Source organism: Raphanus sativus, chromosome 2 (genome assembly GCF_000801105.2).
Source record: "Raphanus sativus cultivar WK10039 chromosome 2, ASM80110v3, whole genome shotgun sequence".
In the NCBI taxonomy this organism is placed as follows: Eukaryota; Viridiplantae; Streptophyta; class Magnoliopsida; order Brassicales; family Brassicaceae; genus Raphanus; species Raphanus sativus.
Genome location: NC_079512.1, coordinates 915043 through 941398, shown reverse-complemented (window position 1 = coordinate 941398; position 26356 = coordinate 915043). Strand labels below are relative to the sequence as shown.

Genomic DNA, 26356 nt, shown 5'->3' with positions numbered 1-26356 from the left:
GCAACTTTTATATTTATTGAATAGTATGTGACCAATTGAATAATGTTAGCTATTTCATTATTAGTTGAAATAATACATTAAATAATATTTTTAACAAATAATTACTTTTCTTAATATTAGTGTTTTTAACTAAACTACCTTATAATTTGGAACAGAGAAAGTACTTTTTGTGTAATAAGAAAAAAATGTTATGATGATATTTATTATGAAACAGATGGAGTACTAGTTACCACGTGGAAGGCAAAACAATATTTTTTTTATCACAACTACATGAAGATATATAATTTTGATATAAAAGCTGTTGCATATTCAAAATATAAATTGTATAAATAGTCAAACCAAAATAAAATAACCAACAAAACATATGTTTATGAATATTTTTTCAATTTATTCTTTGTTAAAAACAGGTTTTTTCAGTTTTAGTTTTAGTTAATAAATTTACGGCCGTGTTTTATGCTAATAAATTTTGAAATCTTAGATTTTTTTAGAATTGTTTGCTCTTCCAGTTTTAGTTTAAAAGTTTACTATAAATATTTTGTTTCTTAAATTTGTGGACGTGTCTATTTAATATTTTATTTATAAAAATTTCTTACCAAAAATTTACATTTAATTTCCTCTACTAATTTGGCATTACGTATCACCACATAATTTCTGTCAAAAAAATTGACATAAAATTCAATATTTTTAGACAAAAATAGCCTTACGTGCCACCAAATCCACCACTCTTTTTTTTAACACAATCCACCACTCCTTATATTTTATGATGGGGCTAATACAATACTTAAAATCAATGGAATGACTCACTGTGATATCGATATATATCGTTTAATTCATAATAAAAAAAACAAATTTGTTGAAAATATAGAGGAAGTCATATACACGCATTTAAAAAAAAAGGAGTCATATAAACACATTCACCGTCGCATGATACTACAGTTTCTCTACTAATAAATTATTTTTGGAAAAGACAAGATTGTTTCTTTTTAATGGCGACAAGAAAGATAGGACTTTTTTTTTGGTAAAAAGAAAGATAATACTTATCAATAAATATAGTAGTAATAAGAACTGCTCGATCTAAACATAATACTAGAATCTAAAGCCGTCAGAGCACAGGCTTTCATTATTGTCCACTCCAATCCAAATTTTGTAAGTCATATTCGACATCTCTCGTTTTCCTGAAGTTGATGCTTATCCAACTTTGTCCCCTCCTGCATGCTGAAATTGTTTAGCATTTTCCTTTTTGAACATTTTTTATAAGTTTTTCCTTTCTGAACACATGTTATCAACTTATCATACGTCGAACGAAATTACTTTGCACTCGAATTCTTATATATAAAGATCCATTTTGAAGATGTATATATCAATTTTTGTTACATTTTCAAACGTAAAAATAAAATTGAAAAAATGTTATCGTCACGATGCATGATAAAAGATAAACGAGAGATGGATCATATGTCTTTTCGAGATAAGCCAATGGATAATTATGAAAATGAAAGAAGTACCATCATCGCTTACGATCACAAAGTAGTTTTGATCTGCCATAAGTCTAAAAACTATTATAAATTTATAACGCCGTAGGAAAACGATGGAAGACATCAAATGATAAATGATAAATGATAAATGGGAGAGAAATGGACCAAACATGATGTATCAAAGAAAGTTGCTTTTGCAAAAATCTTCAAGGAATAATTATGAAATGAATTAGTTACTAAATAATTAGCAAGAAATTCCATGTGGCTTCCTTTAGCATTGGTGGAGGTTAATAGATCTTTTCATTTCCCTCTCTCTTTCACGTCAAAATATATTATAAAAGGCGTTGCCATAGTCTCTTAAAAGTTCCTCATGTGCACACATAACATCACCATGTGGATCTCTCTATGTATCATAACCCTTTTCTATCTACACAAGCCATTAATTATTGTTCAACACTCGCATATGGGATATTGAGCGACTCAAATAGAAACATCTTAAAATGATTTAATTGAATTTTAAAATATTGAAACATCTTAAAACGATTTAGTTGATTTGGAAAAAAGGAATAAAAAGGTTGGGTAGAGAAAAATCGGCGATTGAATTTTGAAACGATATTTGTGTGATGGCATTCCTATAATTAAATATGTATTTTGTAGGGACGGGTTTATATGAATGGAATGGAACTTAGGGAACATGTGACAGAATTGAAGTGACAAATAAATGACTAATGAGCCACATAAACCATATCGTGGAGTAGGTTTCAAGTGATGATATGCATACCAATATCCACATGCTTTAGTTTTTTTTTCTCTGTAACTTATCCTCTCTCGAATGATTGCTTCGTGACGCCATTCATGACCAGGACATGATTGATGACCCACTTCCTCACTTAAGAAGAGTAAAAAAAACATTCGAATCTAGAGGCCCAGATGTAAATATTATATATGGTTATGAAGACTGGGCCGATTGTATGGATAGGAAATCTCATGGCCTGAATATTTTCAAAACATGTGGTTTGGCAGTATGAAAAATGGGGTGAGAGAGGCTCAAACTCTCGACCTCAGGATCACTCAATAGCTATGAGACCTACGCGCTAGCCAACTGCGCCACCACTCCAGATGCTTTTTCTGATTATTTTTAATTATATGAAAATGTCATAATACTCGAATGAGTCTCTCACAACAATTTTTGTTTTTATTTAAATGAACTGATAATCAAGCTCTCATGCTTTATTTTGGTTTTCCAAATCATCCACATATTTTATTTCTGCCATCTGAAAATATATAAAACTGCATACATAAACCTATTTGAAAAGGTGGTCTCTGATTAGAACAATAAATATATGATATAATAACTTAAACAACCACTTTTTCTTCTTTCTTTGCAAGTATTACTTTTATATAATATAACTATATATAATTTTATGAATGGGTAACATTTTAATTACAAATTATATAAATTTTATTGTTATATAAAATATTGAGTTTTATTAGCTTTTTCATTTTGTTATCATGTAACCCACTCTACTATTTCAGCAATTATTAAATTAAATTAAAAATAGTTAGGATAACATGATATACAATATTTTTCTTGAAGAATCATGAATGAAGAGTCTCCAACAAATATTTCAAAGAAATCATAGTATTTTGGTACTCTTGCAGCTAGAGCACTTTAAACTATCATAGTGATATATCAATTTTATTACAGAAGGTAATCAATTGATCAGTTTACATATATTTGATCTTTTTAGATGTTGTTTGGTATGCTTCCGCTTATTTATGTTTAATTAATAAATATCATCACAAATTTTGATATTTTACTTATTGTTTTTGTTGTTGAAAAGTGCAATTACCCAGCACAACATCGTCCAGCACTCTGTTCAGAGATGAAAAGATGGGATGTCTTGATCCGCGAATCACCTTTGCCTCCGCCAAATTTAAGTTCGATTCAGAACTTGCAAGAGGTATGTGTTCCTACTTGATGTCAATGTATGTTCCTACTTGATATCAGATCCTTTGATCTTTTTAGATGTTGTTTGGTATGCTTCCGCTTATTTATGTTTAATTAATAAATATCATCACATATTTGTGTTGTTGTGTGTTAATCTTAAAACCGGGAATTTATGTATGCATGTAAATTGTCAATTTCCAAAACTTGTGCAGTATTATTTTATTTCTATGTAAACCAAAGCTAAGAACAATTATCATGTAACAATTTGCAAATTTTCAATAGGGAAACTGTTTTTCTGAGTCTCCTGTACAATTAAATGTAAAAACCTTTTCTCCTTAAAATCTACGGCAACTGTTTTAAAAATAATTTTTTTATGTTTTTTTGGTTAATAATTCAGGTATAATATATCTGTATTTATTCAACACATTATTAATACTAATATATATGCCTCTTTGATAAAAAAATATTTTTTTTATTTGTAAGAGCCACATTTTTATAGCAAAAAGACATGAAACAAATCTTATAAATAATAATATTCTTAAAAATAATTTATTGAATTATAATAAATTAATAATTATAACTAAAAAAATTGGTGAAATTTATATAAAGTTTATAATAAAAGTTCGTTAAAAACAGTGTATAATACAAAATATTATTTAAGAAATTATAGCGTATATCAAAAGTTATGAGAAGCGTTTACTAAATAAATATTTACAATGGACTGATTATATAGTTTAGTTGAATAATTAATGTCTGCTATTAATATTAAAGAGAAATATACAATGGAACGATAGCGGCTTCATATATTTCTTGAAATATACTCCTTACGTTTTAATTTAATTATCATTGTAAAATAATTTTTTGTTTCAAAATAAATGTCGTTTTAGAAATTCAATGCAAAATTTATCAACAAGATTCTCCAATTTCGTTTTATATTGGTTGAAATATGGTTAGATGTATCATGTATAGGTAATTGTATTTTTATTTTAAAAATATATAAATCATATGTTTATTAATATGTATGCATAAACCTAGAACGAATTAAAATAAATCAGATGGAAAATTAAAATAAAATGCAAAAAAATAAATTGTCTTATTGATTCTTTGAAAATGAGAGTAAAACAAGAATTAGAAACGTAAACATAAATACATTATATAAATATTATGTGTATTTCCCTGTAAATATAAACTTAAATATATATCAAAATTTAGCCATTAGTTTTTATAATATTTTTTTTTGTTTATTTATTTTTATTTTAAGATAAATTTATATTAGTTTACTTATAGTGATACTTATGATACTTTTATTTTATTTTGTGAAAAATATTTTATCATTAATTATTTATTTGAATCTAAAAACAAAAACCAAAATCTAATCACCATTCAAGTTTTAAAAAAAAAACTAAAATCTACAAGAATATCAAAAACCAAAAACCAAAAACTAAAAACCAAAATCTAAAAACTAAAATCTAAAAACTTAAGTATAAAAGTCAAAAAAAAAACTAAAATCTTAAAACCAAATAAACAATCATCACCTTAATTGTATTTTTGATAGAATCTACATATAATCAAGTCCATCATATTCTTCTATTTCAACTTTATGTTAAAAAACTTTATGTTATACACACGATTGGCCATAAACTAAAATTCATGAAACACTGGCTTTAGATATCCAAATTTTATATAAATTTTAAAGTTATCAAAAAGGTTTAATATAATAGGTTAGCAGTAAATTTTACATAAGACCAAACTTGGCTATATACATCATTCACATTCTTGCTTCTCCTACATCTTTTTATCCTCTCACTTGCTCTGGAATTTTCACTATAATATTACATAAGTGAGAAACAAAAAAAAGGTTGCATGTATATCTTTTATATTGTGATTTTACAAAGTTTTGAGTTTATTCTCATTCAAATCCATCTCAAATGATACTGACTGAGAGACATTTCTCACTCTATAATGGGCCTTATTTATATCAACTGAGCTTTCGTTACGTGCAAGCCCAGTAATATCGATCTAACTGTCACTAAGGACTTCATTAACCACCATTTCCAAATTAACAAAAGAGGAACCACACGGCGGCGCCGAAGCTTCCTCCGCCACGCGCCGCCACTCCATCACCTTCTTCCTCACCTCAACTCCTCCCGCTCCATCCATCACCTCCCTAACCGCCGCCTCAACTCTCTCCCTCCTCACTTCGCCTCCGATCTCCACCCCCAGCCCCCACTCCCCGCAACAGAACCTCCGATTCGTCAGCTGATCGGCGAAGAACGGCCAACAGATCATCGGAACGCCGGCGACCACGCTCTCCACCGTCGAGTTCCATCCGCAGTGAGTCAAAAACGCTCCGATCGCCGGATGCGAGAGCACCTTCTCCTGACGACACCACCCCGTAACCACCTTCCCTCGATCCGCCTTCGTCTCCGATAGAAACTCCGCCGGGAGAAGAACCGATCGCTCCGCCCAGAGAAACTCCTTCCCGCTCGCCACTAATCCCCGCGCGAACTCTATGAGCTGTTCGCGCGTTAAAACCGTTATGCTCCCGAAGTTAACGTAAAGCACACTCTTCTTCTCCTTTGTCTCGAGCCAATTTAAAGATTCAATCTCTTCTTCCCATAGATTCAATCTCAGCCGTCCGATCTCGCTGTCCCGGTTAACTTCCCGGTTCTCTAGGATCGGTAACGGTCCGATTGGATAGATCCGAGTGTGGAGAATCGATCGCAGGGACGAGACGACGTCGTGTTCGAGGTTTTCGAAAGTGTTGGTGATTATAGCGGAAGCGCGTTTGGATCTTTCGGTCACGTGCGTGATGAAGTTAAGCATGAGGTGTTGATGATCGGTCTTGATGATGAAGTCTGGAAAGTCTTTGAGCTGAATGGTGTTTATCGATGGTAACCAGTCTATCTCTGTCTTCAAATCACTCTCATCTAGTGGAATTTTGCATGTGTGTTTATTAATCATGCTAAGTGTTTTTTTTTTCCTTTTTGAAAATACTACTTTTATTTATAAAAATCACAAATAAACTTCATTTCTTCAATTCTATAAAAACCTGTAGAAGATTTTATTAAACTTCAATATTTACTATATATAATTTATATTGTATTACATGAAACACACTCATTTGTTACTTAAAAAATACTCATTCCATTTCAAATTACTTGTCATTAGCAAAATTTTTATTTAAAAATAAGTGTCATTTCTAATTTTCTATAAAACTTATTGACAGTATTCTCTATTATATTTTTGTATTGGTTAAAATATGGTTAAGTTTATTGGTAATATTGTTTTTGTTTTGAAAATATGTAAAATAAAATGCTTTCTTAATTTGTGTGTATAAACTCAGAACGACAACTAATTAATATGAAACGGAGAGAGTATCATTTAATTTTTTTGGTTTATTTAATGTATCATTTAACTAAAAAGTATCATTCTATATTTCTAGTTCAACTTTGTAAAATAAATTTATTTTATCCATTTAAATATCTAATATATTTTTCTTTTAATATTTTTATTTAATTAATTGTGCATTAAATAAAATATATTAGTTAATTACTATTAAAATGTCTTCATCTGAATGAAATATATTATGTTACACTTTAATAAAAGATAAGGAGGAGTAATAAATTTTAGCTGAAGTGCTTAACTATCAATATTGATTAATGCATGTTTTTAGAGAAGATTAAAATTTGTTTACAAATATAACATATTTGGACTGTTATACATTGTTATTAGATACATAATAAACAATAGTATGAATTCTAATATATAACCCAATTTATATTATTAATTATTAAAATATTTATTTTATTTATTTTAATTACTAAAATAAACAATAGTATGAATTCTAATATATAACTCACTTTGTATTATTAATTCTTAAAATATTTAGTTTATTTACTCAGTATATATTTTTGCTGTGATTTTAATTTTACAGTATATTTATTTTCAAAAGTCCTCAAAATACTAAATAGAAACTTTGAAAAATTAGTTTATTTCAATTTAGCTCACAAGTCATACTATTTAAAGTTAATAGGTGGCTTTATTAAAAACTTTTTAAAAAAAAATGAATGTCTGCAGTTTTAACAGTCTTTTTCAATCAATTCCTGTCGGACAATAATCGAACTTTATTTATAATAAAATAAATAAAGTTTTAATTAGAAATTGTTTTATTTTAAAATAAGAGTTTCGATGAAAAATAGGTATAAGCTAGAGATGTGCTAAGTAGATAAACCAAGTCGAGATGCATGATACCTTCTACAGGAATGATCCCTTTCTCGATGAGTTTTTGATAGTGAAGATACAAGATAAGCGCAGTAGCACTGTTTGTCCAAAGCAAAACCACCGGAATCTCAAGCTCCTCCGCCGCGTCAATCGTGAAACTCATAGAAGCGTCAGAGACTATACAGCTAACCGGCGGTACATCAGAACCGGAGTTCAACCGGGTGAGAAGATCTTTGAACGGGGATAAACAGTTCTTCATGGTGGAGTCTATAAGCTTAAGCATGTCCTGCTTAGCGTCTACGTCGGTCCAAGGAAGACCATCAGGGATAGTCTCGAAGCGAAAGGAGGGGAGACCGTCGAGAGCGTGAGGACCACGTGATCGGAGGATGCGGCGGTGGTTGTAGTCGGTGTTGACGAAGGTGACGTGGAAGCCTCTGGCGTGGAGAAGCTTGGCAACTTTCAGCATGGGGTTGATGTGTCACTACAAGAAATCAATGTCAACGCCGACGACATTTACCGACTACATCTCTCCTCGGTAAATTTATGATGGGTTTCTGATCAATTTCCGAGAACATATGATTATTCTCGGAATATTATCGGGACTTTGCGATAAATCAATATTCTCGGTGTTTTGTCATAAACTAAAGTCGGTAAGTTGTCGGAAAGAAAAGAAAATAGCGAGGAGCTTGTTTTCTCGGAAAGTTCCTAGAATATGTTGTCGGTATCTTCTCAGGCCATTCAAGATCCCGACGATTAATTTTCTTCTCGGTACGTCGTCACAAAAACTGACAAAAATTCGTCGGAGTTCTCTTGGTTTGGCAACTGAACTGTTTCCTACCATTTATCGATTTAGTTGAGATCCCACATCTCTATTTTTCCCAATTCGATTTCTCTTGATATCTTCAAAGACGGTATAAAATTAAAAACACGTGGCTTACCCAGATGTGTTGTTGGAAAAAAGGAAGGGTCTGGATGCAGAGCTTGAAACTTTTGTGGAGATCGTAAAGTAAGAAAAAGATATAGTATTTAATTTTTCTATTTTTTCCCTATTTCTTTTACTTAGAATAGATCTGTCACTGTGACAAAAAAAAAAAGAATAGATCTGTCAAAGAATAGATCTTCCCTTACGCAACGGTGTAAAGCGACTCTTCACGAGCTTCGGTTTCGTGTCTTCGGCTGGCCCCCTAGCAGTTGCTCTGTCTAGTGATCTCTGCCGCCGGTTTAGTTTCCGTTCTGGACAGGGAGTTGGAGGAAATGGTGATGCTGCTTGTACTGATTCTTCCAGTTTGGCCCCGGTTAGTGTTCTCTGTCTAGTATAATTGTTTTCTCCTTTCTCCTTCTCTCCTCTTTCCTTCTTCCCCCTTCTCTGTTTATTTTAGTGCTTTCAGATTTGTTTTTTCTTTGAAGAAACTCTACCTAAGACCTCTTTACACCACCGCCTAAACTCCTTACACTGCCATCGTCACCGCCAACTCCCTCCACCGCTATTTCTGCTACCCCACCGTTACCGGCACCTTCGCATCCTACACCAACACCGTCGCATCTACACCAATTATTAATAGGTTTATTTTTATTTCATTTAGTTTTTGTAGACTTCTAAATTTAATTTGTTTATTTTTTATTTCGTTTAATTGTTTTAGACTTTTAAATTTAATTTGTTTATTTGTAATAAATATTTGATATTTAATATTATTGTGAGGTTTTTTATATTTCATTATTTGTTTTTTTTTATTAAAAAATATTGATTTCTCGGAAGCTCATCGCCAATATTTCTCGGAAATTCAACGGTATCTTCCGATCACTTCCCGATATATAATCCCGAGAATATTTGTTAACGGAACGTACAGATAAACTTCCGAGAACCCGAGATTTCCGAGACCCAAACTCCGACTAAAGTTTCATTGTCGGGAAATTATAGGAAACGAATGTTACCGACCAACTTGCGATTAATACGTCCGTCGGAGTATGAACTGTATTCTTGTAGTGGTGGCCTTGTGCTGGATAAGGTATGCAAACTGCATGTCGATTCCTTGAGGGAGGAACAGCATGTGGTTCCATTTTAGTTTGTTTTTAGCTTGTCACGAATCACAGGAAGATGTTTGTTTTCAAGAAGAGAGAAGAGAAAGACAGGTGTGTGGATGATATACTAGAGTGTGGGGTAATATTCGTTTTCCCGAGTTATATAGTATAAAATCTTGTATTATGGTACATAATATTTACAACCAACTGTAATGTTTTTTAATCTTTGAGGGTCGGTTCAACATAAATTTTACCGAATAAACCTGGAATAAAGTTTGGTTAGGTTTGACCCAAAAAAAAAATTTGGTTAGGTATTCGGTTAGTTTTGTTTTTCAAAATTTTACCGAAGTTTTTGATTTTGATTATATTGTGTTTTATTTCTTTAAAGGTTCGGATATATTTGGTTAGTTCAGTTTGGGTTTTGGTATAGTGATTATACTTTTTTTTCAAGAAAACCGAAGTAACCGATTGTCGAACCAAAAACTGAACTTTTTCAAAAAAGATACACTTACCGAATCAAACCGAACTAACCAAATTCGGTTCAAAATCCTAACCCTATCCTTGACCATCTTTTACGATTGTAACTCTTTGCTTCTTGTTTTTTGGCAGCTTGAGTTTTATGACATTAATTCTTGGCCGACCTGATTCTCCTTTGAAGAGCCACATCCCTGATGTTCTAGCAAGCGAATCCAAGACATTTTCACCACCTCCAATCTCGACTTTGATGCATAAACGCTGAACAGTGAATTCCCATTCGGTATCTGGAACAAAAACGCTTCTTGAACATAGAAACCAAGGGAAGCCAGCACCTGATTCTTTCGGTTCGTTGAGCTCAGATGTTTGGCCGTATATTATAACACAATGATGCAAAGGGAAGATAGTTGCCCAACTGTAGGTTCTCTTTTCCTCATATTCATCTACTAAAATGCATGATCACTGATTTGAAGCTGTTATTGACAGAAGAGCTGACTTGACGTGGAGCGATCCTCAGGACTTGGCTTCCTTTCTAGGACAACAACTACGCAACCTTCATCTACTTTCATATCCGCCAGTCACACGTCCTGAGTCATTGTGTGCAAATGGTGTTCATGCAGGAGCTGAAGATTCCACCAGAATGGAAAGTTTTTGTTGATGCTCTCTGCCAAAAGAAGAAAGATGTTATGTTACTAGTCGTCTGGAAAACTGGTTTACATATTCTCCTGACTCTGTTTCCATTTGCTTTTGTTGTAAAGAAAGCTTTTTGTTGGTGATTGTTTGGCTCAAACCTTTCAGGGGAAGTCCGATTCCTCAGGCTCTGATGAACAAGATAGACGAATACATTCATGATGATTTTTTTTTCTAGACTTGCTCCATGTTTTCAAGGTTACTTCTCTCTATTCTTTACTACGTAAAAAATGGCTAAAGGATTAAGATAACGTTCTTCTGTGATCATAGGACACAGATGTTGGTAACGAAGTCAAGCCCTGCACCTGGATACACTCAGACGTCATGGACGACAACATTCACATGGAACCATACGCAGATGGTGATGGTCAACACAATTCCTGGCGTCCCAGTCATATTCTTGACTTCAGCGATCTATCCATAGGTACTACTTTTACCCAATGATATGCAAGTTTGGAGAGTTTACTGAAAGAGTTGAGGAAATTTGCAGGAGATCCAATATACGACCTGATACCAATATACTTGGACGTGTTTAGAAGAGACACTGAGCTTTTCAAGAAGCTTCTAGAAAGTTACGGCCTTCCTTTAATCAGAAGTAAGTATGAAACAGCAGACAGTACGAGGAAGAAAGTATTGTCTCCTTCCTATCCACAATGTAAGTAATATTTGATTAAGTTAGCATTGAAGCTTTTCTTTTGTTGTTATGTCTAACTTTGTGATTTGGTTTGGCAGGTGTTATTGTATATTACATGAAGAGAATCTGTTGGTTGCAATGTTCAGTATTTGGGATGAGCTTCGGACAGCTGAATCATGGGAACAGATTGAGCTCACTGTTTGGAGTCTATTTAACTCCTACTGATGTTTTTTACCTTAAAAGAAATCTTCTAAATTTGTTCTTGTTTATTTATATTTGTTTTTTTTTTTGAGTTGTTGTGACTCGGTGAAGGCCGAGTAATTGATAGAAAACACAGGTTATAGTTCATACTTATGTGTGATTATTTTAAAATTATTTCGTGATTAATTAATTATGCTTTTACGAGAACTGTTTTTTTTTTAGGATTGCAAGTGTTTGATTGTGGGTTTTGTGAAATGCTTTGCATATAAGAACTTTCCTGAAGTTTAAATGTATAAAACTTCTATTGTAAGTTATTTATATGATTACAACTTGCAAGATAAACTCATGGATCAATCATCAACAAAGGAACAAAAATACCTTATGGATCACATCAAGTTAGAGTTTATGATAAGAATTATTGGTGGTGGAGGTTGTGGAGCCGAAAGCGTTTCTCACGCAAAAAAAACAAACTATGTGAATTCAATCTTTTGTTCCACTGAAAGTTACAATTATCATGAAGTTTATAATTTGAGCCTTTCAAAAATTAATTATTCTAAATTTGTATCTGATTCACATTGGTCGGTGATGGTCCTGGTGGACTGTAATAAACTAATAACTAGCTATGAAGTAGGGTCTGATGTATCTGTTAGCTTTCCCCATTTTGTTACATTAATTTTATTAGAAAAGCTATGTTTTTTTTTTTTTGAAACTCAGAAAAGCTATGTTCATAGTTAATTCTGATTAGTTTTTGTAATACATTATGGATTCTTTGATAAATTACTAATAACAAGAGAACAAGCATACATGTATATATCCTTATTGTTTGAATTTTGTTATTTCTTACGTTTAACAAAAGGTTTATTCCGAGTCGATATTACACTTTTGTTGACGTTGGTACTAAATCCACGAGCGACTCGCTAGACCCTAACAGGTATCAAATGTCATGGCCTAGAGAGAGCCTCCACCGTTTAACCATGTAAATTTGTAAAGCATGCCTTCTTCCCAGACATGAAGCACGCATATACTATTTTTTTTCATTTTGAAAAATTATTGGGTTGGCCAAAGTTAGCAATATCATGTTCCATAAAAAAACAAACTAGCGAAGAAGCAAGATATGAAAACACATAATCATGAGAATAGTTGTTGAATGAATATAGTAAACAAAACCGTAAAGGGCAAAGACAAAACTTATTCTCTAGTAATCCCACCCCAAAAAAGTTTCCGCGTAAATTTAAACTAATCAAAAGAGACACGGTTGACTTAAATTTCAATTATCAAATTGCGAAATTAACACTTCAGGTCAAATACAATATCATAATCTATAACGAGATATCAAACCAATCTCGTAGACATCGCCTACGATAACGTTTCTATGATTTGGAGAATAGCCAATAAATATTCACACATAACAGAAGTTTTAAATTTTTCTAAATAACATTTTAGTACTAGTCACGATATCATATGGAACAAGTAAAAGAGAAGAAACAGTCCTTTGGATCCCCTGACATGCTCACAACACATGTGTCCCTATGAGCTGTCTCCATTTTTTTTGCTAACACAACTTGCTTCCATTATTGTACTATTTCTATCAATCTACTAACTCTATTATTTTATACGGTAGATTAACAAATACTCACAAGTTCATAAAAACTAGCATTTATCTTACCTATTAGACCAACATTTATAATTCATAAGGTTGGGGGGGGGGGGGGGGGATTTTTTTTTTTCATATACTAATAGTAACATCTCATGAACATTTATTTGTTAAATGACCAATTTTTTTAAAATAGTAATCCTTCAGAAATTTGATGATAAAATCATCTTCAAAAAAAATTGAATGCTTAAAAAACAGCATCTACATATAGATAAATATTATTTGTGTCTCTGAATATAAACCAAAAATAACAATATCTATTTTAAATTAAGAAACAACAGTAAATTAGAGAAAGTGGTAAAGAAATAAAAATATTTCGAACAAGAAGATTTAAATCAAATACAGAAATGAATTTAAAATAAAAATCTTAAAATGGTTAAATTTCAAGATTATATATTTTTCTATATTAAAAAAATAGAGTAAAAACAGGCCAGAATATACTTTGCCCTTTATAAAAAGCAAACAAACCCAACGGCCCATATTCAACACTGCTTCCAACTTTCACTCCTCTCCTCTAAAAAACTCGTTAAGAAAAAAAACACCTTTCACTCGATCATCCTCTCTCGCTTCTGACCTAAAGCCAATCAAAAAACCGATTCTCTCAAAAAAAAAAAAAGAAATGGTTACCGCGCGTGAGGAGTTCGTGTACATGGCCAAGCTCGCGGAGCAAGCCGAGCGGTACGAGGAGATGGTGGAGTTCATGGAGAAAGTCTCCGCCTCCGTCGACGGCGACGAGCTCACCGTGGAGGAGCGAAACCTCCTCTCCGTGGCCTACAAGAACGTGATCGGCGCCCGGCGCGCGTCGTGGCGCATCATCTCCTCGATCGAGCAGAAGGAGGAGAGCCGCGGCAACGGAGACCACGTGGCGGCGATCCGCGATTACAGGGGGAAGATCGAAGGGGAGCTCGCCGGGATCTGCGAGGGGATACTCAAGCTGCTGGATTCGAGGTTGGTCCCCGCCGCGGGGTCTGGGGATTCGAAGGTGTTTTATCTGAAGATGAAGGGGGATTACCATAGGTACTTGGCTGAGTTTAAGACTGGGCAGGAGAGGAAAGATGCGGCTGAGAATACGCTCTCTGCTTACAAATCTGCTCAGGTAAATCTCTCAGATCTGAGATTGTGATTCGTAAGGCTTTTGTTGATTGATTGATTCGTGGATTAGATTCGATTTTTTTTTTACGGATTTGAACCGAACTAAACCGGAAATTTCAAATTTTGTTTAAGATTCGGGTCAGTTAGACAATTTTTAATCGGTTAGTTCAGTTATTGAAAAGTTAAAACTAAACCAAATTGTATCGACTTTAACCAAACTATATCATAGTGACATAGTCTATAAATATTTAGCTATGAACAAGAATTAGCCTTGCGGATTTGAACCGAACAAAAACGAAATTTCCGGTTTTTGGTTCAAGTTCGGTTTAGGATTCGGTTCAGTTTGGCAATTTTTAATCGGTTAGTTCAGTTGTTGAAAAGTTAAAATTAAACCAAATTATATCGACTTTAACCAAAACCTAACATAGTCTGTAAAGATTTAGCTATGAATCCAAACCCACTGAACGGAATCAAATCTAAATTTCCGGTTTTTGGTTCAAGTTCGGTTCAGTTCGGTGAAAAGTTAAAACTAAACCAACTTATATTAACTTTAACCAAATTTTGAATCAAACTAATCCAATTTTTTATCCGAGTTTTTAGTCTATTTAAACCGAAAATCTAATTGAATTAACTCGGATAATAACCAAAATTATGGAGATATTAGTTAATTTAAACCGGAAATTGAATCGAATTGACTGAAAATCGAATTACATGAACCGAACCGGATGTGTAAACAAGATCTCTGAGCTTGCCTTGGTTTTTTTTTTGTTTATATGTGAATCTTCTCTCTTTACAGGATATTGCGAATGCAGAGCTAGCTCCAACTCACCCGATCCGTCTAGGTCTGGCACTGAACTTCTCTGTGTTCTACTACGAGATCTTAAACTCTCCTGATCGTGCCTGCAGCCTCGCTAAACAGGTACTTGGATCCCACTAATCAACTTTGCTTGTATTTTTGTATTGTTTTATTCACCTAAACAAAGACATAATCTTCGTTGTATTTGTTATCATTCAAGGCCTTTGATGATGCGATTGCGGAGTTGGACACACTAGGGGAAGAGTCATACAAAGACAGCACCTTGATCATGCAGCTTCTCCGTGACAACCTCACTCTCTGGACATCCGACATGCAGGTATGAATCTATGTATGCAAGTTTTCTTCTATTACCGTAATTTTCATGTGCTTAAAGTCTATGTTTGGTGGATGATTATCAGGATGATACTGCGGATGAGGAGATCAAGGAAGAGTCAGCTCCAAAGCCAGCTGATGAATAGCAGTAATAAAAATCCTTTTGACTGAACTGCTAGTTTCTAGGGGTTTGGATCTTTTATTCAATTCATCGTATCCCCTAGCAAAGTTGAACCATCATCAGTCATCATCTTTTTTTATCACTTTGTCTGATTTTCTCTCTTTTTTTTTGTTGTTCTGTCTTTTTTTTTGTTGTTGTTGTCTGGGATATGTCTATTTTAATGTCTGCTATCAACCTTGCTTTGTGTGTTTCTAATCAAATTTGAAAGGCTCTGTCCTTATCTTGTTCTCAAAATTTTAAAATGGGACTTGTTTATTTGACGGTGTGAAGCAAATTACTTAACCAATTAAGGGGACTCATATCAATAATCCAATTGATTATACGAAGATAACTTATAAGAATAAGTATACACACTCGTTATTGGTTTACATGGGCTGAAGTTTCAACAGAAAATGGAAGCATCAGAGCAGAAAAAATCAACCAAAGGAACAGTGATGTGACTGGTATAGGTAAGCTATCCAATCAAATACCCCTTTTCTTTACCAAGAACGAATCAATCGACATTAGTATGCAGTTTGATATAATAAGAAGAAGAGATGATCAACAAAAGGTTAAATGAAGAATAATGGGAGTTGCAAAAGTGTATTCCTTTCTTTTCCTTTGTCTGTTTTTCTAACATGAACAAAACAAAGTAAAGAAAACAAAGACTCAAAGTAATTTAATTTTCGAAAAAGAAAACTAATGATGTATATAAACGACAACTTTTAAAAAATTCCATCCGACAAATGAGCTTTGCATTTTTGATCAGTGACCTTTGAATTTTTTAGGACTAGGAAGCGGCACCGTGGTCGGAGACACCTGAAACCCTACCTGACCTGACGTTGGCGATAACAGTAAGCTCGGCGAGACCAAAGGAGCCAAAGGCGATAATAGTCCAGAGAACATCGAGCTCTGAAGGTAACGCATGTAGGACGACACCGGAGATTCCGCCGCCGCGTGAACCGGAGGAAGCGGAGGGAGAGGAGAAAGCGGCGCAGCCGTTGGTCTAGGGACATATACACCGCTCGAGTTACGACGATGAGCGTCACTAGGAGGGCGGTTGATAACGTGAGCCAGCGGAGGAGGACGGATCCTGTGCAGACGCGAACTCTGCTGCCGCGGCGGAGGAGGAGAAGAGATTCGTTCGTGAGCAGGGGAGCCGGTGAGTTTCTGAACGACGTTTCTGAAATCGTTCTTGTTGATGTTGTAAACCGGAGGCTGATGATTCATCGGCGGTTGCGGAGGAGGAGGAGGAGGAAGCGGTTGGTGACTATTTTCTTGATTCAGTGCGGCGGAGACGGAGAAGGAGGAGGTTGGTGTTGGTTTTGATATCTTGTGTGAAAGCTTGTTGAGTTGTCTTAGGTAATGATGATCTTTGTTGTTACAGGTGCTACTCGCTGCGGTAGCTGATAAGGCGGAGGAGTTAGAGCTTTTATCCATCTTATAACAAAATCGGGTTCTTATCTCTCTCTCACTCTCTCTTTCTCTATTAAGCTTCGGTTTTGTTATTTCTCTGCGAGATTTGGTAGAGAGATAATGGAGAAGACAAAGTTGGTGAAAATGTTTTTTTCTTTCTCCTCTAATATTAAGGGAGAATTGGTGAGATAGCCAAAATCCGAAGCATAATTAAGAGAATAGCTATGATTTTGACGTAATTGAGCTGGTAACATTTAGCACTGATTTTCTCCGGTTTTACCCTTTGATGTTTCAAGTCACCGGTGACAAAATGTTAAGGGATGACGTCGAAACCAATTTACTTGGCCCACAATTTGTGTAAACTGTTCATACGTAACGTAAGAAAAGAAAACGACGTCACTATAATATATCTTATATTCCACATTAGCATACAGTGCTATTATTGACAGTAAAAGTGTGAATTAAAATAGAATTCTTTTAGTATATCTTATATTCCATTGACCAATCTCATTCACTCTAATTTTAAGATGATAATGTATGAAGAAGTTAATACTTCCCAGATTGAACCTATACTATTCTATCTCGGTTGCACATATACTATTTTATCTCTGTGCCATAATACATCACACATACCTCTTAAATGCTAAACCCATACCTAAATTTTGAATACTAAACCCTAAGTTGTTATCACTAAATCCTAACCTCAAATCTCAACTTCAAAATATTATACCCTAAATTCTAATTACTAAACCCTAAACCCAAATATAAACTTTAAACCCAAATATAATATAACGAAATACATAGTATAGTACATATTGGAGAATAAAATAGAACATCTTTTATTAATCGTCAAATGGAACGACACATGATTGGATCACTAAACCCAAATTTCAACCCCCACCTTCCAAATACTAAACCCTAAATACTAATAACTAAACCTCAATCCCTACCTTCCAAATACTAAACCGTAAATCTTAATCACTAAACTCTAAATCCTAGTTATATACCATAATCCCAGATAAAATTGAACAAAATACATAGTATAGTACACATATTGGTGAATAAAATAGAACACTCTTTATTAAGCATCAAATGGAACGATACATGATAGGGTGAGTAAACTCAAACCTCAATCCCTACCTTCCAAATACTAAACCCTAAATCCTAGTCACTAAACCCTAAATCCTAGTTATATACCCTAAACCCAAATAGAATGGAACAAAATACATAGTATAATACATATTAGTGAATAAAACATGACACTCTTTATTAACCGTCAAATGGAATGATACATGATAGGGTCGCTAAACCTAAACCTCAACCTTCCAAATACTAAACCCTAAATCTTAATCACTAAAACCCTAAACTCAAGTATAAACCCTAAACTCAAATAGAATGAAACAAAATACCTAGTATAGTGCATATTGGAGAACAAATAATACATTCTTTATTAATCATTAAACAAAACGATACATGATAAAAAGTATAATAACAAAGTGTTTCACATTACATAACATGAATAAAACATTCATTATACATTTTTTTTTAATTTCTATTCCATACACATATAATAGAATAGAACACAATGTTACAAATCTGTTCATCTTCTCTAATCAATTTTGGGTCATTTACAGAGACAAAAATAAGTGTAACAGACGACATCCGTGTGATTAATACATGTAATCGCCTAGTAAATCGAAGAGATCAAGGCGATTGAAGGAAGATTTGATGCACCTCGTGGTGGCGTTTACGTCGTTGGCGACTCCGTAGATTTCAGATGCGCAAAGATTTCCGTCAGTAGCCAAACAAGCCGTTGCAGATGGGCATCTCCTCTTTTTTTTTCTGAGACGGCGACGCTTTTACCGATCAGCTGTCATCGTCGGAACTGTAAAACAAAAACAAAACAGAGTATAAAAACAAAAGTATGATTGTGAGAATGAACGATTTAAGAGAAGAAGGAAAAGCAATGGAAGATGTGCTGTATCTGCTCACCGTGTACGTTTTTATTTTTGTTCATTTCGTGAGAAGAAATTGTGTGCAAAAAGATGTGTGAATGAACACAGACCACGTTAACAAAAATTTTGTTTTCTTTGTGCAGGTTTCACCGGTTGTAGATAGGGGTATAATGGCAATATTATATAAAAGACACAATACATATGGATGATTTAGGTTTTTTGGTTATACAATAAATAATCTTTTGTTTGATTGCTGTACAATGCAATTTCCCTAATATTAAAGATATTTATAAGAAGAAGAAAACAAAATGGTTTTAAATTGTAATTAATAGGGGCTTTAATTGGATTTTCATTTTTCTTGAATAAGATGAAAAGGAAATAATTTGTTTGCGTGTGGAAGTCCATTGGTCCAGTTGTTTGACTAAAGATTCATTAATATATGTACATCAGAATGTTTGGGTTTTGACCTCGTAAAAAATAAAATTATACGAATTAAAAGAGGAAAAAACTTACTATAGAAAAATTTAAATAACTTTAATGAATATAAAATTCAGTATATAGAAAAACTAACGAAAAAATAATATTTTTGTAGGGATTAACCCATAAATTTTGAAAAAATCAATAAATATGATAATTTTGTTTAAATGCATAGTTGCATCATGTATTGACATATGATGATGGTCAAATATGTTTCAAACCTTTGCTGTCTACATTTTTTTAAAAAATAAAAATTTCATAGAGGTAAGTCCAATGATTTATACAGCATATGAAATTTTACTAATTTAATTTTTTAAAAATTAGAATGATGCTCATGTACCATGAAAGAGAGTTTATCATAAATTAATAAAAATTTATAAAGTGATTAGAAAATTTTAAACAACACTAATAAGTATAAGATTAAAATATAGAGCATTTAACCTAAAACTAAATATTTTCGTAGGGGTTAATCCACATATTTTGAGAAAAATCAAAAATAGGACTATATTGTTTTGATGCATATTTTCATCATAAACTAGCATAGGATAATGGTCAAGGAGGTTTGGAACCTTTATTGTTTCCGTTTCTCTAAAGAATAGAGATTTCATAGTGGTTAATCCAATAATTTAAGTAATATATTAAGTTTTATTTAAAAAATTGTTAAGAAATTAAAACGATGACGATGTACCATGAAAGATAATTTATGATACAATCATAAAAATTTAGTTAGAATTTTTTAAACAATTAAAGAGTATTAACTCAGTATATTGGGAATTTAGCTAAAAACTCAATATTTTCGCAGTGTAACCTACAAATTTGAGAAAAATTCATAAATATGAATATATTGTTTTAATAAATATATGCATTGCACACTGACATATGATAATGTTCAAAGAGGTTTGGAACCTTTATTGTTTCCATTTTTCAAAAAGAATAGTGATTTCATAGTGGTTAGTCCACTAATTTAATAAACATATAAAGTTTTATTAAAACAATTGTTAAAAAAATTTGAACGATGCCATGTACCATGGAATAAAGTTTATAATAGATTAATAAAAATTTATGAGTCTGTAAAAGTCGATGAAAAAAAAATATAATGCATTTAAAAAATTTAAACAACTTTAATGAGTATAAACTTCATTATATTGAAAAATTAACAAAAAAATTTTTTTTCATAGGGGTGCTAATCCATGGATTTTGGAAAAAATTCAAAATATGAAAATCTGGTTTTAGGGTATAGTTTCATCGAGCACTAACATAAGATGATGGTCAAAGAGTTTAGAACCTTCGTTGTCTTCGTTTCTCTAGATAATGAAGATTTTATAATGCTAATTTCACTAATCTAGTCAATATATGAAATTTTAGTAAAATAAACATTAAAAAATTAGAATGATTCCTATATACCATGAAAGATAGTTTAGAATACACTAATTCAAATGTCAAATGTGGTTTTAATTTTTTAAACAAAAGTGAAGAGTATAAACTTCAGTATATAGAACATTTACCGAAAACTCATTATTTTAGAAGTGGTGTTAATCTACGGATTTGGAAAAAATTCAAAAATATAAAAATCTGATTTTAGTGTATAGTTTCATCGAGCACTAACATAAGATGATGGTCAAAGAGTTTAGAACCTCTCTTGTCTCCGTTTCTTTAGATAATAAATATTTTATAATGTTAATTCCACTAATCTAGCTAGTATATGAAATTTTAGTAAACTAAATATTAAAAATTTAGAATGATTCCTATATACCATGAAAGATTGTTTAGAATACATTAATTCAAATGTATAATGTGGTTTGAAATTTTTAAACAAAAGTGAAGAGTATAAACTTCAGTATATAGAACATTTACCGAAAACTCATTATTTTAAAAGAGGTTAACCCACGGATTTTGAATTTTTTTCAAAAATATGAAAATCTTTGTTGTCTCCATTTCTCTAGATAATAAAGATTTTATAATGGTAATTCCATTATTCTAGGCAGTATATTAAATTTTACCAAATTAAAATTAAAAAAATAGAATGACTCCTATATACCATGAAAATATTTTAAAAATACATTAGTTCAAATGTCGAATGTGGTTCGAAAATTTTAAGTGAAGAGTATAAACTTCAGTATATAGAACATTAACCAAAAACTTTATGACAAAAAAAAAACCAAAAACTCATTATTTTTAAAATGGGTTAACAAACGTATTTTGGAAAAATTTAAAAAATATGAAAATCATGTTTTAGTGTATAGTTTCATCGAGCACTAACATAAGAAAACGGTCAAAAGTTTTAGAACCTCTGTTGTCTCCGTTTCTCTAGATAATGAAGATTTTATAGTGTTAATTCATTGATCTAGGTAGTATATGAAATTTTACTAAACTAAATATTAAAAAATTACAATGATTCCTATATACCAAGAAAGATAGTAGAATACATTAATTCAAATTTTGAATGTGGTTTGAAATTTTTTAAACAAAAGTGAAGAGTATAAACTTTAGTATATAGAGGATTTACTGAAAAAATCATTATTTTAAAGGGGTTAACCCACATATTTTGAAAAAAATAAAAACATGAAAATATGGTTTTATGTATAGTTTATTTCTTAGAGAACTGATACCAATATGATGGTCAAAGAGTTTAGAACCTTTGTTGTCTCCGTTTTTCTAGATAATAAAGATTTTATAATGGTAATTCCACTAGTCTATCCAGTATATGAAATTCTACCAAACTAAATATTAAAAAATTAGAATGATTCCTATATACAATGTAAGATGGTTTAGAATATATTTATTCAAATTTCGTATGTGGTTGAATTTTTTTAAACAAAAGTAAAGAGTATAAACTTCAGTATATAGAGCATTTACCGAAAATTCATTATTTGGAAAAATTTCAAAAATATGAAAATCTGGTTTTAGGGTATAGTTTCATCGAACACTAACATAAGATGATGGTCAAAGAGTTTAGAGCCTCTGCTGTCTTCATTTCTCTAGATAATGAAAATTTTATAATGCTAATTCCACTAATCTAGTCAGTATATGAAATTTAGTAAACTAAATATTAAAAATTAGAATGATTCCTATATACCATGAAAGATAGTTTAGAATACATTAATTCAAATGTCGAATGTGGTTTGAAATTATTAAACTAAAGTGAAAGTATAAATTTCAGTATATAGAGCATTTATCGAAAACTCATTATTTTAGAATGGGTGTTTACCCACGGATTTTGGAAAAAATTCAAAATCTGGTTTTAGTGTATATTTACTTAGAGCACTAACATAAGATGATAGTCAAAGAGGTTTAGAACATCTGTTGTCTCCGTTTCTCTAGATAATAAAATATTTTATTAAGGTAATTCCACTATTTTAGGTAGTATACGAAAATTTACGAAACTAATATTAAAAACTAGAATGATTCCTATATACCATAAAGATAGTTTAAAATAAATTAATTCAAATGTTGAAATGTGCTTTGAAATTTTAAACAAAAGTTAAAAGTATAAACTTCAGTATATAAAGCATTTACCCGAAAACTCAATATTTTGAATGGGTTAACCCACGGATTTTTAAAAAAAATCAAAAGGTTTGTGTAATTTTCATCGAGTGCTGACATAAAATGATGGTCAAAGAGGTTTAGAACATTTGTTGTCTCCATTTTCTAGATAATAAATATTTGATAATGATAATTTCACTATTACAGGTAGTATATGAAATTTTACTAAACTAAAAATTAAAAATTAGAATGATTCCTATATACCATGAATAGAGAGTTTAGAATAAATTAATTCAAATGTCGAATGTGGTTGAAATTTTAAAACAAAAGTGAAAAGTATAAACTTCAGTATATAGAGCATTTACCGAAAACTCATTATTTTAGAAGGGCTTAACCCACGAATTTTGAATTTTTTTCAAAAAATATGAAAATATGGTTTAGTGTATATTTTCTTAGAGCACTAACATAAGATGATGGTCAAAGAGGTTTAGAACATTTGTTGTCTCCTTTCTCTAGGTAATAAAGATTTATTAGGGTAATTCACTATTAGGCAGTGTATGAAATTTACCAATTAAATATTAAAAAATTAAAATGATTCATATACACCATGAAAGAAAATTTAGAATACAAAAAATTCAAATGTTGAATGTGCTTTGAAATTTTTTTAAAAAGTGAAGAGCATAAATCAGTATATAGAGCATTTACCGAAAACTGAATATTAAAGAGTTAACCTACGGATTTTGAAAATTAAAAATATGAAAAATGGTTTTAGTGTATAGTTCAATCGAGTACTGACATAAAGAATGATGGTCAAAGAGGTTAGAACATTGTTGTGTCCGTTTTCTAGATAATGAAGATTTATAATGGAAATTTCCTATCTAGGGAGTGTATGATATTTTAGTAAAAGAAATATTAAAAATTAGAATGATACCTAAATATCAAAAAGATAGTTTTTGAATAAATTAATTCAAATGTCGAATGTGATTTGAAATTTTTAAACAAAAGTGAAGAGCATCTTCTGTATATAAAGCATTACAAAAATCTCATATTTTGAAGGGGGTTAACTCACGGATTTGAAAAAAAATTCAAAAATATGAAAATCTGGTTTTATTGTATAGTTTCATCGAGTACTTACATAAGATGATGGTCAAAGAGGTTTAGAACATTTGTTGTCTCCGTTGTCTATATAATAAAAATTTATTATGGTAATTTCACTATTATAGGCAGTATATAAATTTTACTAAACTAAATATAAAAAAATTAGAATATTTCCTATATACCATGAAAGATAGTTTAGAATAAATTAATTCAAATGTTGAATGTGCTTTGAAAATTTTAAACAAAATTTAAGAGTATAAACTTCAGTATATAGAGCATTTACCGAAAACTCAATATTTTTGAAGTTAACCCATGGAATTTGAAAAAAAAATCAAAAATGTGAAAATCTGGTTTTAGTGTATAGTTTCATCGAGTACTGACATAAAATGATGGTCAAAGAGGTTTAGAACATTTGTTGTCTCCGTTTTCTATATAATAAAGATTTTATAATGATAATTTCACTATTATAGGCAGAATATGAATTTTACTAAACTAAAAATTAAAAAAATTAGAATAATTCCTATATACCATGAAAGATAGTTTAGAATACATTAATTCAAATGTTGAATGTGCTTTGAAAATTTTAAACAAAAGTTAAGAGTATAAACTTCTATATATAGAGCATTTACCGAAAACTCAACATTTTTGAAGGGGTTAACCCACGGATTTTGAAAAAAAATCAAAATATATAAAAATCTGGTTTTAGTGTGTAGTTTCATTGAGTGCTGACATAAAATGATGGTCAAAGAGGTTTAGAACATTTGTTGTCTCCGTGTTCTAGATAATGAAGATTTTATAATGGTAATTACTCTATTATAGGCAGTATATGAAATTTTACGAAACTAAATATTAAAAAAATTAGAATAAATCATATATACCATGAAAGATAGTTTAGAATAAATTAATTCAAATATTGAATGTGCTTTGAAAATTGTAAACAAAAGTTAAGAATAAAACTTCAGTATATAAAGCATTTACCGAAAACTCAATATTTTGAAAGGGTTAACCCACGATTTTGAAAAAAAAATCAAAAATATGAAAATATGGTTTAGTGTATAGTTTCATCGAGTATTAACATAAAATGATGGTCAAAGAGGTTTAGAACATTTGTTGTCTCAATTTTCTAGATAATGAATATTTTATAATGATAATTCACTTTATAGGCAGTATATGAAATTTTAGTAAACTAAAAATTAAAAAATAGAATGATTCCTATATACCATGAAAGAGAGTTTAGAATAATTTAATTCAAATTTCGAATGTGGTTTGAAATTTTAAAACAAAAAGTGAAGAGTATAAAACTTTTAGTATAGCATTTACCGAAAACTCATTATTTTAGAAGGGCTTAACCCACGATTTTGAAATTTTTTTAAAAAAATATGAAAATCTAGTTTTAGTGTATATTTTCTTCTAACACTAACAAAGAATGATGGTCAAATAGGTTTAGAACATTTGTTGTCTCCATTTCTCTAGATAATAAGATTTATGATGGTAATTCTTTATTTTAGGTAGTATATGAAATTTTACCAAATTAAATATTACAAAATAGAAATGATCCTATATAACATGAAAGATAGTTTATAATATATAATTCAAATGTCGAATGTGGATTGAAATTTTTAAGCAAAAGTGAAGAGTATAAACTTCAGTATATAGAGCATTTATTGAAAACTCATTATTTTAGAAGGGGTTAACCCACGGATTTTGAAAATTTTCAAAAATATGAAAATCTGGTTTTAGTGTATATTTTCTAGAGCATTAACATAAGATGATGGTCAAAGAGGTTTAGAACCTCTGTTGTCTCTGTTTTTCTAAAAAATAAATATTTATAATGGTAATTCCATTGATTTAGGTAGTATATGAAATTTTACTAAACTAAAAAATTAAAAATTAGAATGATTCCTATATACCATGAAAGAGAGTTTAGAATAAATTAATTCAAATATCGAATGTGGTTTGAAATTTTAAAAACAAAAGTGAAGAGTATAAACTTCAGTATACAGAGCATTTACCGAAAACTCATTATTTTAGAAGGGCGCTTAACCCACGAATTTTGATTTTTTTTCAAAATATGAAAATATGGTTTTAGTGTATATTTTCTTAGAGCACTAACATAAGATTATGGTCAAAGAGGTTTAGACATTTGTTGTCTCACTTTCTCTAGATAATAAAGATTTTATTAGAGTAATTTCCACTATTCTAGGCAGTGTATGAAATTTTTGCCAAA

The 26356-nt window shown here is 31.2% G+C and overlaps 4 protein-coding genes across 4 annotated transcripts; 2 read left to right on the top strand and 2 right to left on the bottom strand.

Annotated features, from left to right (window-relative positions):
- Nucleotides 1-5264: 5264 nt before the first annotated feature.
- Nucleotides 5265-9805, bottom strand: LOC108839323 (UDP-glycosyltransferase 85A4-like). Its single transcript, XM_056997666.1, has 4 exons — nucleotides 9588-9805; nucleotides 9071-9170; nucleotides 7678-8126; nucleotides 5265-6353 (listed from the first exon to the last, which is right to left on the bottom strand). The coding sequence occupies exons 1-4, from the start codon at nucleotides 9703-9705 to the stop codon at nucleotides 5443-5445; spliced, it is 1578 nt and encodes a 525-aa protein (XP_056853646.1). The 5' UTR covers nucleotides 9706-9805; the 3' UTR covers nucleotides 5265-5442.
- An 824-nt stretch (nucleotides 9806-10629) lies between these two features.
- Nucleotides 10630-11872, top strand: LOC108835197 (lysine-specific demethylase JMJ21-like). The gene is made up of 4 exons (XM_056993979.1): nucleotides 10630-11028; nucleotides 11101-11254; nucleotides 11321-11485; nucleotides 11563-11872. Exons 2-4 carry the CDS (start codon nucleotides 11155-11157, stop codon nucleotides 11754-11756), a joined length of 459 nt encoding a protein of 152 aa, XP_056849959.1. The 5' UTR covers nucleotides 10630-11028; nucleotides 11101-11154; the 3' UTR covers nucleotides 11757-11872.
- A 1960-nt stretch (nucleotides 11873-13832) lies between these two features.
- On the top strand, nucleotides 13833-15976 carry LOC108842629 (14-3-3-like protein GF14 omega). The gene is made up of 4 exons (XM_018615609.2): nucleotides 13833-14415; nucleotides 15208-15330; nucleotides 15428-15544; nucleotides 15627-15976. Exons 1-4 carry the CDS (start codon nucleotides 13939-13941, stop codon nucleotides 15684-15686), a joined length of 777 nt encoding a protein of 258 aa, XP_018471111.2. The 5' UTR covers nucleotides 13833-13938; the 3' UTR covers nucleotides 15687-15976.
- Nucleotides 15977-16289: 313 nt separating this feature from the next.
- LOC108835196 (VQ motif-containing protein 9-like) lies at nucleotides 16290-17322 on the bottom strand. The gene has a single exon (XM_018608479.2). It carries the CDS (start codon nucleotides 17138-17140, stop codon nucleotides 16466-16468), a length of 675 nt encoding a protein of 224 aa, XP_018463981.2. The 5' UTR covers nucleotides 17141-17322; the 3' UTR covers nucleotides 16290-16465.
- Between the last annotated feature and the right edge of the window lie 9034 nt (nucleotides 17323-26356).

Excerpts from the sequence above, each read along its gene's own strand:
- LOC108842629 (XM_018615609.2), top strand. The coding sequence starts at position 13,939 with ATGGTTACCGCGCGTGAGGAGTTCGTGTACATGGCCAAGCTCGCGGAG. Across the intron at positions 14,416-15,207 it reads CTGCTTACAAATCTGCTCAG|GATATTGCGAATGCAGAGCT; the intron begins GTAAATCTCTCA and ends CTCTCTTTACAG. Across the intron at positions 15,331-15,427 it reads CCTGCAGCCTCGCTAAACAG|GCCTTTGATGATGCGATTGC; the intron begins GTACTTGGATCC and ends TTATCATTCAAG.
- LOC108835196 (XM_018608479.2), bottom strand. The coding sequence starts at position 17,140 with ATGGATAAAAGCTCTAACTCCTCCGCCTTATCAGCTACCGCAGCGAGT.
- LOC108839323 (XM_056997666.1), bottom strand. The coding sequence starts at position 9,705 with ATGGAACCACATGCTGTTCCTCCCTCAAGGAATCGACATGCAGTTTGC. Across the intron at positions 9,171-9,587 it reads GACGGACGTATTAATCGCAA|GATGCGAAGGTGCCGGTAAC; the intron begins GTTGGTCGGTAA and ends GTGTTGGTGTAG. Across the intron at positions 6,354-7,677 it reads AGGGATCATTCCTGTAGAAG|ATGAGAGTGATTTGAAGACA; the intron begins GTATCATGCATC and ends AAATTCCACTAG.
- LOC108835197 (XM_056993979.1), top strand. The coding sequence starts at position 11,155 with ATGGACGACAACATTCACATGGAACCATACGCAGATGGTGATGGTCAA. Across the intron at positions 11,255-11,320 it reads CTTCAGCGATCTATCCATAG|GAGATCCAATATACGACCTG; the intron begins GTACTACTTTTA and ends GGAAATTTGCAG. Across the intron at positions 11,486-11,562 it reads GTCTCCTTCCTATCCACAAT|GTGTTATTGTATATTACATG; the intron begins GTAAGTAATATT and ends TTGGTTTGGCAG.